General features: G+C 34.4%; 1 protein-coding gene across 24 annotated transcripts in view; it reads left to right on the top strand.

Annotated features, from left to right (window-relative positions):
• LOC105499543 (phosphodiesterase 1A) overlaps positions 1-14,713 on the top strand; it is a 410,818-nt gene that overhangs the window by 307,617 nt on the left and 88,488 nt on the right. For all 24 annotated transcript variants that reach the window (XM_071073012.1, XM_071073013.1, XM_071073011.1 and 21 more), the window contains 4 exons: positions 1,731-1,797; positions 5,109-5,225; positions 6,090-6,230; positions 12,257-12,357. In XM_071073012.1, coding sequence (XP_070929113.1) covers positions 1,731-1,797; positions 5,109-5,225; positions 6,090-6,230; positions 12,257-12,357 — 426 coding nt within the window. The remainder of the gene's footprint in view (positions 1-1,730; positions 1,798-5,108; positions 5,226-6,089; positions 6,231-12,256; positions 12,358-14,713) is intronic.

The raw sequence follows: 14,713 nt of genomic DNA, 5'->3' as shown, positions 1-14,713 counted from the left end.
TATAAGTATTCTTAGTTTTAACTGTTCTAAAATCTTTCAATAGAGATATAGGATAATTTCTTATTTTACCTAATCACCCACATCCAAAAATAATTTATGATTATTTAAAATAAAGTGGAAGCATGAAACCTTTGTGCTTAAGGTCTCTAGAATAAAATGGAGAGATACTTCATCAAGAAAACCTAGGCTAGAGATGTAATTAAACACAATATTTTCATTCTGAACTTCCAACTAGTCAAGACTTAACAGGAAAACATGATAAATTGCTTAGCTTTGATTATCTTTAACAAATGATGACTTTTACATAGAAACTGAGTAATATGTCCCATGCATTTTTAACATAAGGAACATTGAATCAAAAAATTTAGTATCTTCTATAGCGGTTTTATAAAAGACGCAGAATATTGTCCATGTGACCGTTTCTTACATCAAACATATTTATCATATTTAATTAAGCTATGGCATTCTCCAGGCCTTTTGTAGGGAGAATTTACAGATATAGCCTAGAAATTCAGCTTGTTGTGGACTAACTTGATATAAAAATTGAAGGACATGATTAATAATCAATTGAATTCTTTCTTCCCAGGTCTTGGAGGAGGAAACATGTTTCTTTCAGAGTCCCGAATGGAAGCACTATTGCTATATCACACACTAGGCTATCATATTGATTCTTTTCTCACATGAATTCATGGAGGGGGTTCTTATATTTGGTTTATGCTATTTGGGTTGCCCAGCAGAAGATAGAAAAAATCAAATCACTGATTATTAAAAACACTTTTGTTGGCTCGGTGTGGTGACTCACGCCTGTAATTCCAGCACATTGGGAGGCCGAGGTGGGCAGATCGTGAGGTTAGGAGTTTGAGACCAGCCTGACCAACATGGTGAAACCCTGTCTCTACTAAAAATACAAAAATTAGTTGGGCATGGTGGTACGTGCCTGTAATCCCAGCTACTAAGGAAGCTGAGGCAGGAGAATCGCTTGAACCCAGGAGGCGGAGCTTGCAGTGAGCGGAGATCACACCACTGCATTCCAGCCTCCACGACAGAGCAAGACTCCATCTCAAAAAAAAAAAAAAAAAAAAAAACAGAAACACAAAACAAAAACAAAAAAACACTTTTGTTATTGATACTATTATGGAAATGAAAATAACCTTGTTTTCTTTCTGAATAACCTTTCTTAATATTGAATGACAATTTGAACAAACTTAAATAAGTTTTGCTGATATTAATTTCCCAATATCATTAAATAAAAGAAGGGAGCTATGTAAATTCTGATGACACTACATCTCCCCCCCTATAATTTTAATATTAAAATATAAAGGAAATATTTTAATGACATTTAGCTTCCAGACTAAAAATTTTGTCATATAAATGGACACAAAACAGAATGTTCTGCTGTCAGGGATATGTTGGCATGTTAGAAAGTTGTTGCATATGCAAAGTGTAGTGCATCTTTCAATATGATAAAGTTCAGGGAAGGATATCTTTACATGGAAACTAAAGTCACATTAACTTTACAAGGTGATTGTGAATAGAGAATATATTACATTGTCAAATTGTAGATGTTTAGTAAAAGGTGACTATAGTTATCATTGTTGACACAAAGGGAGTCTGTAACTAATGATAAGAGGTGAACATGTCAAAAGTAATCTCTTCCCTTACGTTTCAGAAATAGTTGAAAACTTTGAATCAATGAGTTTTATATATACACTTATTTTTGTCTTTTTTAGGATGTACCGAAAAACATATCATATGGTTGGTTTGGCATATCCAGCAGCTGTCATCGTAACATTAAAGGTGAAATCATTTCATTATTTTCATGTTTAAAATGGTCATTTAAAAAATGTTCTTAAAAAGGCTAGGAGAAAACGAGAATAGGTCTTTACTGCAGCCTACATCTTAGAACGTTAAAAAATTCAACATATTCTAACAATTTAACAAATGAACTGTGTTCCAAATCATGACTCATTGTAGATTTAAATGACTGATTTACACAAACTATATCAACGTATATATATGCATGTTTGTATGTATACATACGTGTGGTTTTTTTCTTAATTTTATTTATGGGGATCTTGAATTTGTTTTGAAATGGCACTAGTACTTGTCAAAATGTACATATTTTGTTATGAATGTATTATGGAAGAGTTAAATGCATGTTATAAAAAGATGTTTTAGTCAATTATGTTTAAATGACAAAACATATAGAAGGAAATTATTTAGGATTGTAGGTCTGAAAAATACAAAATGTAAGATAAAATTAAGAAAGAAAAAAAACCTTATCTCTCTTATCTTTGGCTTCTCCTGTGGCTACACTATTCTAAGGCCCAATTGCAGTGCTATATATGTTATAAATAATCAGAGTTGAAACTCTGAAGTGAGTAAAGTTGTTGGCTCACATACATGCCCCATTGTGTGTGTATGTTTATGTGTGTGTGTGTGTGTGTGTGTGTGTGTGTGGTGTTCATGTGCCTTGTTTCTAAATGTTATTTCTACAGAGGCATTTTGTAGGCTCATCCTTCTAAATTCCTTGTTTCTATTGCCTAATTTGGTTAAGGGAAATTAACATTGTCTCCTAAAACATCTTCATGTTGCTTTTTCTGCATTAACCAAGAATTTAAAGGATATTGGCAGCAGCGGATCTTGGGTTGATTTATTTCTGACTTATTGTACTCCTTTTTAATTTTAAATTTGTGTTTTCAAAATTTTTAAGCATCTTCTTCGCATTTGTTTTTTCTCTGCTGCATGTTAGATTTTAATCTCATTAATTTTAAAAGATAGCTCATTTTTCTTTGGTGCTTTTTTATATTTGTGTTTCTCTGCTTCCTGTCAGATCAGAGGGGACACTAGATTCTGATAGGAACGCAAACCCTACTGTGAACTGTGCATGTGAGGGTTGTGCACGGCTGATGAGGTGGAACAGTTTCATTCCAAAACCACCCAACCCCAACTCGACCTGTGGAAAAATTTTCTTCCACACAACTAGTTCCTGGTGCCCAAATATTGAGGACCACTGCATTAAAGGATATTAATCATTCCTCGGTTCTTGAGAGATTTTGCCTTCTCTATTATTTCCTTAACAGTGAGCAAGAAAATTACTCATTTTTATTTTATTTATTTTAAGAATCTTCCCTTAAAAACCAACTAACAAAATATTTTAGTATGAGAGAATGTAGTATTTTTTCTAACATGTCATATAGTAAAAAAGATATAAACTAACAGGTTGAGAAAGGGAATATCACCAAGTAAAGAATGTTTTAGTTAAATAACTCTTATTTTCTGAGAAGCCTCCTTGTCTTGTTCGTTCTCAATCTGATGACATAAAATCCAAGCATCTGCAGTAGTTTACAAATGTAAATCATCAGGGTTTATAAAAAAATTCTCAAGAAGTAAAGAATTAACCTTTTACTCAGTGGGAACACCCAAGTTGGAGCTGTAAATATAAATAGCAACCTTCTAAGAGTCTGGACTAACTCTTGTTTGTTAGCTTTGGAGTTTGATAAAAGATTTGTTGGCCTCCTTTGAGATTTACTGATGTAAAATGCCTTCTAACAGAACTTATAATAACTTTCAATATATAAAGAGATAAAGCAAGCATTTGGGGATCAAATAAGGGCCAAATGCAAGGAATTTAATAACGACATACAAGCAAACCAAAAACTATTTCATTGGTGCTTGTTTCCAAGTGATTAAAAATACCATTTGAAGCTCTTATTTTTTGAAGGAAGTATTTTTAAAAGAGACTGAATACTTTTTATCAGGTTTTTAATTTGGTTCTAGCATATTATAGCACATAGAGTTGGCCTCCAGAAAAAATGTGTTGAATGAAATTTGAAACATGCCTACTCAAATAGAAAATTAATGCATAGCTTTATGGTTGCCCACTTGCTGTTCAATACTAAACCTACTGTATGTGTGTAAACAGTAGGCCTTCTTGCTAGCAGTTTCTGATAACCATTAGAATGGACTACAGTGCTTCTATAGATTTTCAAAGCAAAATCATGAGGTAGTTGGAGTGGTTTATATCCCTGCTCACTGCCCTCTCTCTCTGTTATGGGGTACTTTCTAGTTTCCCTTCTGGCCTGCTTGCTTCCCTAGGGAATTGCATGAAATACGAGTATTACTATCCTCTTCCTCAATCAAAAGGCCCACTTCCTTTTTCTCACCACCTGTCCCTCGAGCAAATTATTAGTAAGTCAGCCAAAGATAGAGCAAATAATAATAGGTGAAAAGTAGTGTAAAAAAATACCTTTTAATAATTAAAGATAGTGTATACTCTATCTCTCTATGATATTTATATATTTTTCTTTCTTTCTTTCTTTTTGGAAATGGACTCTCACTCTGTCACCCAGGCTGGAGTGCAGTGGCGTGATCTTGGCTCACTGCAATCTCCGCCTCCTGGGTTCAAGCGATTCTCCTGCCTCAGGCTCCTGAATAGCTGGGATTACAGGTGTGCACCACCACACCTGGCTAACTTTTGTATTTTTTGTAGAGATGGGGTTTCACCATGTTGGTCAGGCTGGTCTCAAACTCCTGACTTCGTGATCAGGCCATTTTGGCCTCCCAAAGTGTTGGGATTACAGGTGTGAGCCACTGCACCAGGCCAATATTTACATCTTATAACAGGACGTAAATATCAAAACTTTATGCCAAACTGCAAACTCTTATGGTGAAATTTCAAGCAATGTAGCAAGTGAGTAAGAAAGAAAAACTGGCACTATTTCTTCTGTATTTCCCAATTGACATCACCTATGTAACTAGCAATTCTATGCTAAATTGAGGTCCACTCTGAGAAAATGATTTATGGCAGGAAGTTGGAGAGAGATTAAAGATAATGACAGTATTATGGTATTATCAAATGCATTAAATCAGTTTAGTAACTTTGGGATTAAAGAAAAGGTTTTGGTGCTTTATTCAGCATTATGGCCTCAATTTTCTGGACCCATGGATACTAAGTGGTCCTGTCCTATGAAACTCTGGTCAAAGTGTAGTTTGGCATGCTAAATTGAAAGATGACCTGCTAAATGTACAATGCCTTATCTTTTGAATAAATTCTCATAGAAACATTATTGTATTGGCACCTAAAGTACTTATTCTTTTTTCTACAGGATGTTGATAAATGGTCTTTTGATGTATTTGCCCTAAATGAAGCAAGTGGAGAGCATAGTCTGAAGTTTATGATTTATGAACTGTTTACCAGATATGATCTTATCAACCGTTTCAAGGTCAGAAACATGGATCACAAGTGAAATGCTCTTAGAATTGGTTATTTGAATAAGAATGAAAATGCAGAACATTTGAGTAATTAAGCAATTCATTTTAGGATGTCTTAGCAGGTCACAGAATTAAGGGGATGAGGTCTTTACATGATAGAACCATTCTTCACAACTCACTGACACATCTATATATGCACCTAGAGATCATGAGACCACTATAGCCTCATTCCAGCAAGATGCCAATATCCCCTGACTTATTCACAAAACACTCACATAAGGTTTGGCAGCTATGTCTTAAAGAAATATGACTACTCCAGCATTCTTAAAATACAAAATGAACCTTTACTGCCAGCTTTTCTTAAATTAGATTGAAGGGTCTTCTAATTAACTTCATTTAGAACCATCCAACCAATAGATTTGATACAGACTACTGAGCAGACTGTATCTTATTACTTTCATCATTTCCTATAGAATAATCACATTTTTAGAGCCGTAAAGTACTGGGAGATAATCTATTTTAACCTCTTTGTATTAAGATAGAAAAACTAGACTCCACTAATTGTAACTGGAAATATTTACCCTTTTAAGAACTAGCCTTCCTACTCTCTGGAAGATACTAAAATTTCAGTGTAATAGTATGAGTAAGTCTGTAATTTAATCTGTCCTAGTTAAATACTAGGGGGTTACAATCCTTCTTTTTGGGAATGAAAGCTAACATGTTCATGAAGTGGTTTTTCAGAACAATCGACATTTGACATAAAGAAACTGTTGTCCACATCTGACTCACTAGTATGTTCCACGACAAACTGTGCTCAAGTTGATTTAGTACCACTTTTTTGGTCAAAATATAATTATAATTATTACTTTCCACAGATTCCTGTTTCTTGCCTAATCACCTTTGCAGAAGCTTTAGAAGTTGGTTACAGCAAGTACAAAAATCCATATCACAATTTGATTCATGCAGCTGACGTCACTCAAACTGTGCATTACATAATGCTTCACACAGGTATCATGGTAAGAAAGTCTTTGTGACTGAGGTTTGTTCATTTGGAAGCATCAACTTCCATTCCTGTAAGTTCCTATTGTCTCTTTAATGCCCATAGAGGTATTCAAAGTAATAAGTTTTATAAATAATAATTGTTTGGATTTTTGAAGCTTCATGGGTTATAATATACATTTTTCAAAAAATACTTTAAGTCACTGCAAAAAAGATAACCAGAGGCAAATAAAAATATATGTTTCCCCAAATTTGGACTACCAAACATTTTTGTTTGTAAAATCATTTTTTCCATAGAAATCAACCAAAAAAAGTGACCTAGAGAAAAAGTCTTTAGAATAAAAGTTATAGCACTCTGTTCTCACTCATTATGTGCTCCTAACCTGACCTTAGTCGCTTTTGCTCTCTTAGTCACAGTCAAATTCTAATAGGATTTGGGGAAATTATTCATGTGAATTTTTCCAAATTTTCTTTCCTCTTCTTTGCATTTGATGAATCAATGAATGGGTGACTAAATGATTCAGCGAAGCAAAGCCTGAAATAACAGTGAGTGTATGACAGGAACTCTGAGAGAGCTGGGAATTTTTGTAATGTCTTAAAACTCACAGTGATTCCCAGAAGGTAAAAAGTGAGGAACTGACCTTCCTGTGAAGGTGCCAAACTGAGCTGGGTTCAAAAAAGGAGCAGGCCATGTGAGATTTCTAAATCCTAGCACCTGCTTTAATTGTGAAGTGTAGTGAGAAAATGCCATTTCAACCTAGGAGGCAACCAGAATTTTGTCATTTACAAAAAATATTCCTGCTTGAATGCATTTTTTTTTTTACATTTGCTACAAGTGTAAAGGGAGTCAAATAAAAGTCTCCTATATCACCTTCAGAACATCTGGTGTGAAGGTGACATTGAAGAGATGTGGGTGTCATATTAATTGGTAAACAGAGAAAATCAAATCTACAATGTGGTTTTACTCTCAGAATTATAAGGAAGACTGTTGTGGGACCTAATAGGCCATTCCAACTTCTCTGTAAGACTGGGGAATTTGGCCAAGCCTGGCATGACTCCTAGAAAGTTAAAGTTGTTAGCAAAGATCACATAGTCACTTTCTGAGAGCTATGACTTACCAAATATAAATGTAACTTTCTGATTGTATTCATCCTTTAGCAAAAATGTGTTACTGGGCTCTTTACTCATCCATTAATTTGGCCATTACAAAAATAGTCTGGTAGTAGACCTTTAGTGTTGTCCAGAATCAAGAAAATACATTTGAACTAAAGAGAATAATGAGAAATTCTACCATAGATGGAGAAAGGGAAGACAAAATGAGTTTATGAATGTATTGACTATTTTGTCAAAACTAGGTTACACTGTCAGCTTCACAATTTTTGGAAAGTTATTTTAACAAGTTTTGCCTACATTAAAAAGTAGTGATAGGTGACTATTACATTTCATGTATACGAATGTGTTGGTTCTTTGTAACAAAAAAGCTTTATAGAAATTTTCATTAGCAAAAACTCTTTAGTTCTTTCTCACCCCTCAGATTTGATATAAAGAAGACTGGGTCATCTACTCTAGTGTTTTGGTTGATGCCCTGCTATTTCAGGATGGCCCTATCAGTGTGACATTTATGAAGCACTCCGGTAGCAGCCCAGTACTGTCAGGAGACTAATGCATGTTGTCATCTGCAAGATGTTTTAAGGACCATTCCTGAAAGGGATTGCAATTAAGCCATCGTCCTTCTGTTTGTTAATGTCATAAGGGACGCCTTCAAGTCTGGGAGTAGACAATGCCGAGGAGAGTTGATGCTCATACACCTGCTTGTCCCCCTCACTCTCCTTTTGTCGCTTGATTCATTTGTAGTCCTGTGCCATGGTGACAGTGATGTGCAATAACTCAGTCCATTTGCTAAGAAACAAATGTTTTATAAAGTGCTGTCAAGCCACCTTCAAATGTCTCTTTGAATATGAAATTATCCAAGGGCCTTGGCCAGAAGACATTTGCATTAGAGGGTTCCTGGCATTGCGTTCTCTCTAATACTAAGAGTACAAGGAAGAGAGATGAATTTACATCAAGCTCCTTTGGAATTTTTAGTGCACTGACTACACAGAAACAGTCTTCCACACTTTGGAATGACTGCATTTTTCTCTGATTAGTCTACAGTACATTTAGCACTACATATTTCTACAAATTATGTGGAAATTCTGTTCTTATAAATGGCTTCCAATATGATAGTGTTTGGAAGAGGAAAGAGAGTGTGGACTCAGGAAGCACTCAGACATGAGTTTAAACCCATGCCCCACCACTTTCTAATTCGCTAGCTCTACATTGCTTCCCTTGTCACTAAAATGCAGTTAATAATACCAGCCACCTTATAGAATGGAAATGAGGAGTAAATAAAATCACATTTGTAAAGCACCTAACCTAGTGCCTAAAACATAATAGCTATTAACATACCTTCATTAATTAATTGTAATATGCCAATTTTCTATACTGGTAACTTACAGCAAACTTCTTCAGCCTATTCAAAGGAATAGAGAAAAATATTGTCAAATCTCATAAATTCTAGCTAAAAGAGTTGTTGATACTCAAGGAATCAAGAAATAAATGTGATTTTCTGACGTGAAATTCTCCCCACCCTTTATATAATACACATATATACTTTGTATAATACACGTATTTACTTTTTTTATCCCACAGGCGCACACACACACACATCCTGAGTAATTCAGATATGAAAATTACATTATAAGTCCTAAGTCAAAACTCTATTCGCCTCTACCCATTCATATAGTAAAATTAGCTAGAAATTCTCCTTTTGAAACCTTAGAAGAATATGTTCAGCATATTGCCTTCTTTATGTAATGAATGCTATCATGATCCGTGGAAGAAATAGAAACTTTGAAATCAGACAGATTTGGGTTTGCATTCCTGCTCTGCCACTAGATAGGTACGTGAACTTTGAAATGTTGATCCATTTCTCTAGGATTCAGCTTTGTTATCTGCAACATAGGTATAAAAATATTTACATATAACCATCTTATGAAGTGGTTATAAGAATTTAATGAGACCAGCTAACTAAAGTGTCCAGTTAATAATTCCCTTCCTTTGTTTCTGTTTTAATACATGTGGCTAATAGCAGTCAATACCTCTTTATAAGTTGATGACTGCCCATTCTAGAGTAAGCCAACCTGAGCATTTCTCCAGACAAAATACAACCTACAGGTCTGATGAAATACAGTGTCTGCATTGCTCATGACTTATCATCTTAACCCTTTATTTCTGCCTGTTAGGAATCAGAAGAAACTTGGATTTGTATTGACCACTGCTGTAGTTGGAAAGAGTGACAGGATTTAACCTCATTCTCTCTGGCTTGCCCTCAGGAGTCATTTATAAAATCTATGAATTTAAGCACCTGTTTTCTGAGTTAGAATTCTTTTTGATACTAGCACAAAATGAATCAGCAGCTAAGAAACTAACAATCAGTCCAGAATTCTACTTTTGCTAATACAAAGTAGATGTGTTTTTAAATTAAGTGTGAAAGTTCAATGTTTCTCTCTTCCTATGCTAGTTTGTAGTGGAACTTAATGATTTAGTCCATAGTGTGGAAATAAGTAAGGGGAATTTGTGGAGAAAGTACTATTTATGGGAGGCAGAAATGAACCAGAATAAAAACAGGAAATGTGTTTATAATAAATTTTCACAGCTAGCAAGATAATAATTTTAAATATTTACGAGTCAATCACTAATTAATTCCATCTCTGATTTTCTAATTTAATTTCTTTTTACTATTGACACTTTATATTCTGTATTATCATAGTAGATAATGAATGCTGCCTTTTAAAAACCACAGCTATATTTATAAATACATAATTTGAGCCCACCCCAAAATTTAAATAAGTGACTTTTTAAAAAGAAATCATTTTCTTTAATAAAACAGTGGGTTTCTAGGGTTCAAAACTAGTTTAACTTCAATTGCTATTCATTTCATGGTGTTTATAGTTCCATAGTTTCATTGGGAACATTGGCGGCTCAGTCCCAATTCAGACCTCTATAAGGTCACTTTCTTCCTTTTAATGACTCATAATTAAATGTGTCTATGAACACAGAACAGCTAGTTATATTAACTCCCTTTGGCTCTGAAAATTATTTCTGCTTCATCTGATTGTGAGGCGTTTGTACTTGAATTACAATCACTAATGATATTTTAACTATTATTTCCCAGATTTAATGCCTTAATCAATGCATTTAACATAGTAAGTTCCTAGCAAAATGCCATTTATTCTTTATTTTACCATATGACAAGACATGATAGGCACAGTGCATACATTAACTCAAAACTTCTTCTTAAACCCCATAGGGGAAAGGTTACTAATGCCATTCTCACCAGAACTGTAGCTGAGAGGGTAAATAACTCATTTTCCTGAGGATTAACAGAGATTTAAAACCAGGACTGATTCCATGGTCTCTTACCACTGTTACCTCTTTCTAATGCAAAACTAGCTAATTGCAATTTAACAAATACTAAGTTCCTAATATGTGCCAAATATCATGATAGGTTATGTGAAAGGAGCTAAGATTAATAAGATTATAGCTTTGGTATCTATGAGATTCAACAATTGTCACTGCCTTCATTTTTGACCCATGGACCTACAATGGCTTTCTTTTACCTTTTACACAAAATCTAAATTCATCAATTCTCATCAAATTAGTCCATTCACTCTTTCCATACTCTCCATATTCTTCAATTTCACTTCACTTGATTCTCCAACACAATTGTACTAATGACAATTCTATTTTAATACAGACCTTATAGTATGATTCTACATTTGCTCTTTCTATTTAAAATTCTTCTGTCTCTATCCTTGCACTTAACTATCAATCTTTTTCCATCCTTTTCCCAAGATCCACTGCCACCAATTAGCCTTTCTGTCTATGCTCTTAAATTGCATCTTTATTCTGCAAACTTTTATCAAGTGTGCACAAAGTTTACATGATCTCTTTCTGTTGTTTTTTGCAAGGTCTTTTATTGTTTTAAGTGTATAGAATAAGACCACTCCGAGTGAGCTTCATAGCATTTTGGATTCCGCATTTCTACCATCAAGTGCCATCTATTTATAGCGTTCTCTAGTAGAACTTGCTGTGATGATGGAAATGGTTTGTGTCTTTGCTGTACTATATGGTAACCAGTTGTCACATGTGACCAATAGGCATATGGAATATGGCTAGTGTAACTGGGAAAGTGAATTTAATTTTAATTAATTTTCTTTATTTTTAATTTAAATAGTCACATGTGGTTACCATATTGGGCAGTGCAGTATAAGGGTTTTACAACATGTGAGTGATGAATAAACTATTGAATTATTTCTAAATGAACTAATAATAGCAGAGAACTTTTGTTAAAGCATCTAGCTAGTAACTGAAAGGTAAATGTATGTAAAGTGGATAGTCATGGATTTTACATGAAAGGATTTATTCTTTTAGCATTATTTGAAGTTAATTGCACAGCCATTTTTATGTGTTATGAATAGAAAATTTTGTGAATTTCAGAAACTTTTCTAAATCTCTAAACATAAAAATGAAGTGTACTTTCTCTAGTAAGGAAGTGAATATTTTTAAGTTTTAGATGAACATTTTTTTTCATAGTAGATTGTTCAACAACACTTGGGCTAAAAGACACTTTAATGTTGCGTGAGCTATATGTTAAAAATCACCAAACTGTAATTGATTTCAGAAGAACCCAAACATGTATGGCTGTAAATTCAAAATCCAGTTAGGGTTCACTTTTTAAATAATAGGAAACTGCTCCTTTTTCAATTAGCAAGGACAATTATATTCTGAATTTTGAACTTATAGGCCATGAAACCATCATTGACCTTATGAAGCATCCATCATGCACAATTAGTGGAGGTAAAAATAGGGAAAAAATTAAAAGAAATAAAAAATAATTTTATATGATTACATAAACAGGGTGCGCTGAAAGTCCTTTTCAGAGAAAGGAAAGATGGTATTTATTTCTTGAATATAATAGATTCTTTCTGTGATTTACTAGCACTGGCTCACTGAACTGGAAATTTTAGCAATGGTCTTTGCTGCTGCCATTCATGATTATGAGCATACAGGGACAACAAACAACTTTCACATTCAGACAAGGTAAGTTTGAAAAAGTATTAACTTTCATTAGTTAAAATTTGAAATTTATTTTTCTGCATATTACTTAAGATAATTTTTAAAAAATAATAAAGATTCTAATAAGAACAGGTTTAATGAATTTTTAGCAAAATTTCTTAAGCTGCTAACACTTGAATCAGTCGACTACTATTTTTCCAGAATGTTGTGTATAGTATTTTGTGGCATATCTAGCAATTTAAAGAACATGAAAATGTTTAAGGCAATCTGTCCCTGCCCAGAACTTACACTGTGAACTACCACACAAGTCAGACATCTATTCACTGATGCAAATCTTGCAACATAATGCTTAAGGTACTGGTTTCATGTCATTATGTATTTGAAAGTAATAAAATTGTACTTCTGAAAATAAAATCCAAAAATTAAATCTAATTTTCAGGCCAGCATGAAGTATTAAATTAAAAATAACTAGAAAATGAAATTATTTAATGATGGTTACAATGGAAGTTATTTAAATCAAAATACCAGAGTGAAAGTATGTTAGTCTGTTAGGGATGCCATAACAAAATACCACAGAATGGGTGGCTTAAACAACATGAATTTATTTTTTCACAATTATGGATGCTGGGAGTACAGGATCACAGTGTCAGCTGGTTCGGTTTCCTCTGAGGTTGCTCATCTTGACTTACAGACAACACCCTCCCTGCTGTTTTTTCACATGGTCTTTTCTCTGAGCACATGCACCCCAGTGTCTCTTCCTCTTCTTATATGAACACCAGTCATATTGGACTTGGGCCTCGCTCTTGTTACTTCATTAACATTAATTACACCCTTAATAGCCCTATCTCCAATACAGACACACTGAGGGTTAGGGCTTCAACATATGAATTTTAGGGCAGACACAATTCAGTCTATAACAGAGAGTTAGCCTAAACTCTTTTTAGTTAGGCAGAGAAGTCAGTATCTGAGAAGCAAGATTTGGTCTAGGCCCCATCAGGATCCAGCTTACTTTATATGTGTGGGATCCTGAAATTTCTTAAGGATGCTTAATAAGGAGATATATGTTCAGAGCTGATGTGTCTCTTGAACCACTGCATAAATCTCCATTCTTATTGAGGAAAGATTAAATCTGATTTTTTTTCTAATTAATAGACTTTGTTTCTTAGAGCAGTTTTAGATTCACAGAAAGACTGAACAGGAAGTACAGAGTTCTATGAGTTCCGTATGCTTCCTCCTGCTACCCTAAAGTTTCCTTGTTATTAACATCTTACACTGGTGTGAGATATTTGTTACAATTGATTAACCAATATCGATAACTTGTTATTAACTAAGGTCCATTGTTTGTATGAGGGTTCACTGTTTGCATTATGGGTTCTATGGGTTTTGACAAATGTATAATGTCCTGTACCATTGCAGTATCACAGGCAATAGTTCCACTGCCCTGAAAGTCTCCTGTTCTTCATCTATCATTTCTCTCTTCCTGCCCCTTTACCTCTGGCAACCACTGGTCTCTTTAATGACTCTTTAGTTTTGCCTTTTCCAAAATGTCATATAGCTGAAATAATACAGTATACAGTTCTTTCAGACTGGGTTATTTCGTTTAGAAGAATGTGTTTAATGTTCCTCCATGTCTTTTCATGGTTGGCAGCTTATTTCTTATCACTGAATATTATTCCATTGCATGGACATACCATATTTTGTTTATGTATTCACCTATTAAAGCAAATCTTGGTTGTTTCCAAATTTGGGCACTTATGAATAACACTGATATAAGCATACATGTGCAGGCTCTTGTGTGGTCAGTTCATTTGGTTTTTAAATATATATATTTTTAACAACTGATTTTCCAGATGTGGGAGTTATTGTTTGATGTGGGGAATATAGAAACAGTTTATTAAAATATTAGACAGTTTAGAACTTAAAGGACCATAAGATGAGTGAGATCCACAGTATAGATCATCTGGTCTGATTTCCATCATCTAAAAATAGAAAATGAAGATCTCGAGAGGTGAAGTGACCTGTCTATATGCACCTGGTCAGGTGATGGCAGTGGCAGAATTGAGGAGTGAGAAGAGGGACACTCACTGTCAATCCAGTTTCCTATACAAGTGTGCTCCCATGGCCAGAGACAGACACATGATAATTCTAACCTGTTAAAGCCTGAAATGGGGTGGGCTTACACATGTAACCCTTTAATGGAGACACAGGAAGAGTTACAATTCAAACAGTGAAGTGTTGGGGAGGGCATTCTGTCTGTCCCTGGAATGGAGGAAACCCCAGGGTCTCCTAGATTGACACAGGTTGAAGGGAAAAGGAAAACTTCAGAGTCTGGTTATGTAGCAGGAATGTTATTTTTCTACCCATATTTGCAGAGTATAGG

The sequence above is a fragment of the Macaca nemestrina genome, chromosome 11, assembly GCF_043159975.1.
Source record: "Macaca nemestrina isolate mMacNem1 chromosome 11, mMacNem.hap1, whole genome shotgun sequence".
NCBI lineage: Eukaryota > Metazoa > Chordata > Mammalia > Primates > Cercopithecidae > Macaca > Macaca nemestrina.
This window is presented reverse-complemented; position numbering and strand designations above follow the sequence as displayed.